The 1,980-nt window shown below is 34.2% G+C and overlaps 1 protein-coding gene across 1 annotated transcript; it reads right to left on the bottom strand.

Annotated features, from left to right (window-relative positions):
• Positions 1 to 501: 501 nt before the first annotated feature.
• LOC115624236 lies at positions 502 to 1,750 on the bottom strand. The gene has a single exon (XM_030518857.1). It carries the CDS (start codon positions 1,723 to 1,725, stop codon positions 1,045 to 1,047), a length of 681 nt encoding a protein of 226 aa, XP_030374717.1. The 5' UTR covers positions 1,726 to 1,750; the 3' UTR covers positions 502 to 1,044.
• Positions 1,751 to 1,980: the final 230 nt, after the last annotated feature.

Raw genomic sequence — 1,980 nt, 5'->3', positions numbered from 1 at the left:
ATATAGAATAAATAAATCAATTTTAGAACAGATTGTTCTTAACATCAATATGAACTAAATATTTTAATATAAATAACGAAGCAGAGAAAACCATATATTTTAAATATAATGTCTTGAAAATAACATAAATTTATTTCGTATTTTTGGGTAAACATTTATTTGTTAACTGACTTTAGAATATTTCTCATAGTTATGAAGACTAATTTCTAGTATAATTATATGTATAATATGAACTAAATATTTTAATATAAATAACGAAGCAGAGAAAACCATATATTTTAAATATAATGTCTTGAAAATAACATAAATTTATTTCGTATTTTTGGGTAAACATTTATTTGTTAACTGACTTTAGAATATTTCTCATAGTTATGAAGACTAATTTCTAGTATAATTAAATTAGAAACTTAGTTTCGATTCACCGTTTTTATTTATTTTATTATTTTTGTTTTATTTTTAAATGCCAAATAAATTTCAGCATAATTATTATTATTTGTTTGCGACAGATGTACATTTTGATTGGCGTTCTATCTTCACTTATTTATTTATTTTCTAAATTTTTGCAAACTCAACTATAGAAAAGAATTTCTCAGCACTAACGAGAGAACAATATACAATTTCTTCACCTCCCTGTCACAATAAAACTGTCGCCTTGAAAAACCTATTTGTGATAAATTCAACAAAGAGTTAGTCACTGGCATGCATCGCAACTAAAAGTGTCCTGGAATGCCAAACCAATAGAATTAAATAATTATGTAGTCCCCAGGAAACTTCGTTTGTGCGACTGCCAACAGCTTTCGAGAGCTGCGCATAGTTAAGGGATGACTAGGGAGATGGCCACAAGGACAACAGCAGGCCACCTGACCTCCACATATACAAATATCTCTTCAGATCTCTGCAAACGATTTGTTTTTGGTTTCAGTAGTTTGGCAAACACGAAAACGAAGCAACGACAACTGACTACCACAATGAGAACAGTATCTGCTTGTGACACTTAATGTTTTGTTCTATCGCAGTGTTGAAATTTAAAGCTTAATTTTAATTCTAAAAGGCAGAGCCTTGTGAAATCTTGATGTTCATGGTACGACAAAAAGCTTCCATTTCTTGGAATGCCATATGCTGAGAATCACGATTTGCGCCAATTTCAAAATCCCTAGCCGCATCACCATGATAGACATCACTCATCTTTTTGCCCCGAGCTATAGTATATTCAGCCTCATCGAATTTTTTTCGCTTTAGCTCAAATGGGAGATCATCAAATGAACCTAAAGTTGTGCCATGAAGTTGAGAGTCTGCACGTGTGTGCCGAGAAGAAGCAGAAGACCCAGAAGATGATGTAAGTGTGTCTTTTTCGGGGCTCCTTACTGTGCCAACAACCAAGGGTTCCTTTTCCAAGCCCAAGTCAATCTTGTTCTTTTCCGCCAATAAACGTTCCGACAGCTCTTTGGAATCCAGGATTGTTTTCATACCAAAATATGGGGTGCTGGACTTTGCTGTTCTCATAAAACCATATTCACGCCTTTCAATTGGCATATGCAAGGTGGTCTGAATGTTTTCCTGGTCGAAACCAATAGCTTTCTTGAAAAACGTGTTAACTTTCTTACCCTCAGCGGTAGGACGCTTCATAACCGACTTCGGCATGTTCTCATGTGTTGACATAACGCGGACTGCCGGCTTACCCGACTTCTGCATATCGCGATAGCTATAGGCTGATTGCTTTTGCATTTCAAAAAGCCACCAAAATATTTACAAATAAAATATAAATATATTTGTATTCTAGGTGCGTTTGTTTTGTTTATAGTAATGTATAGCTGATGTTTAGTCCAAAACTAATTCGATTTGCAAAACACTTTAGATAGTTAGGAAGAGTTTTGACAATTTAAAGTTGATTTTTTTTGCCCAAGGCAAGCAAAGTCCTTGCATAGAAGCTGTTTTTACATCCTACGAGCCGTGTGTCCTTTTACGGTTGTCTTGTAATGA

This window comes from Scaptodrosophila lebanonensis, unplaced genomic scaffold (genome assembly GCF_003285725.1).
Source record: "Scaptodrosophila lebanonensis strain 11010-0011.00,11010-0021.00 unplaced genomic scaffold, SlebRS2 tig00000053-arrow-pilon, whole genome shotgun sequence".
NCBI lineage: Eukaryota > Metazoa > Arthropoda > Insecta > Diptera > Drosophilidae > Scaptodrosophila > Scaptodrosophila lebanonensis.
This window is presented reverse-complemented; position numbering and strand designations above follow the sequence as displayed.

Excerpts from the sequence above, each read along its gene's own strand:
- LOC115624236 (XM_030518857.1), bottom strand. The coding sequence starts at position 1,725 with ATGCAAAAGCAATCAGCCTATAGCTATCGCGATATGCAGAAGTCGGGT.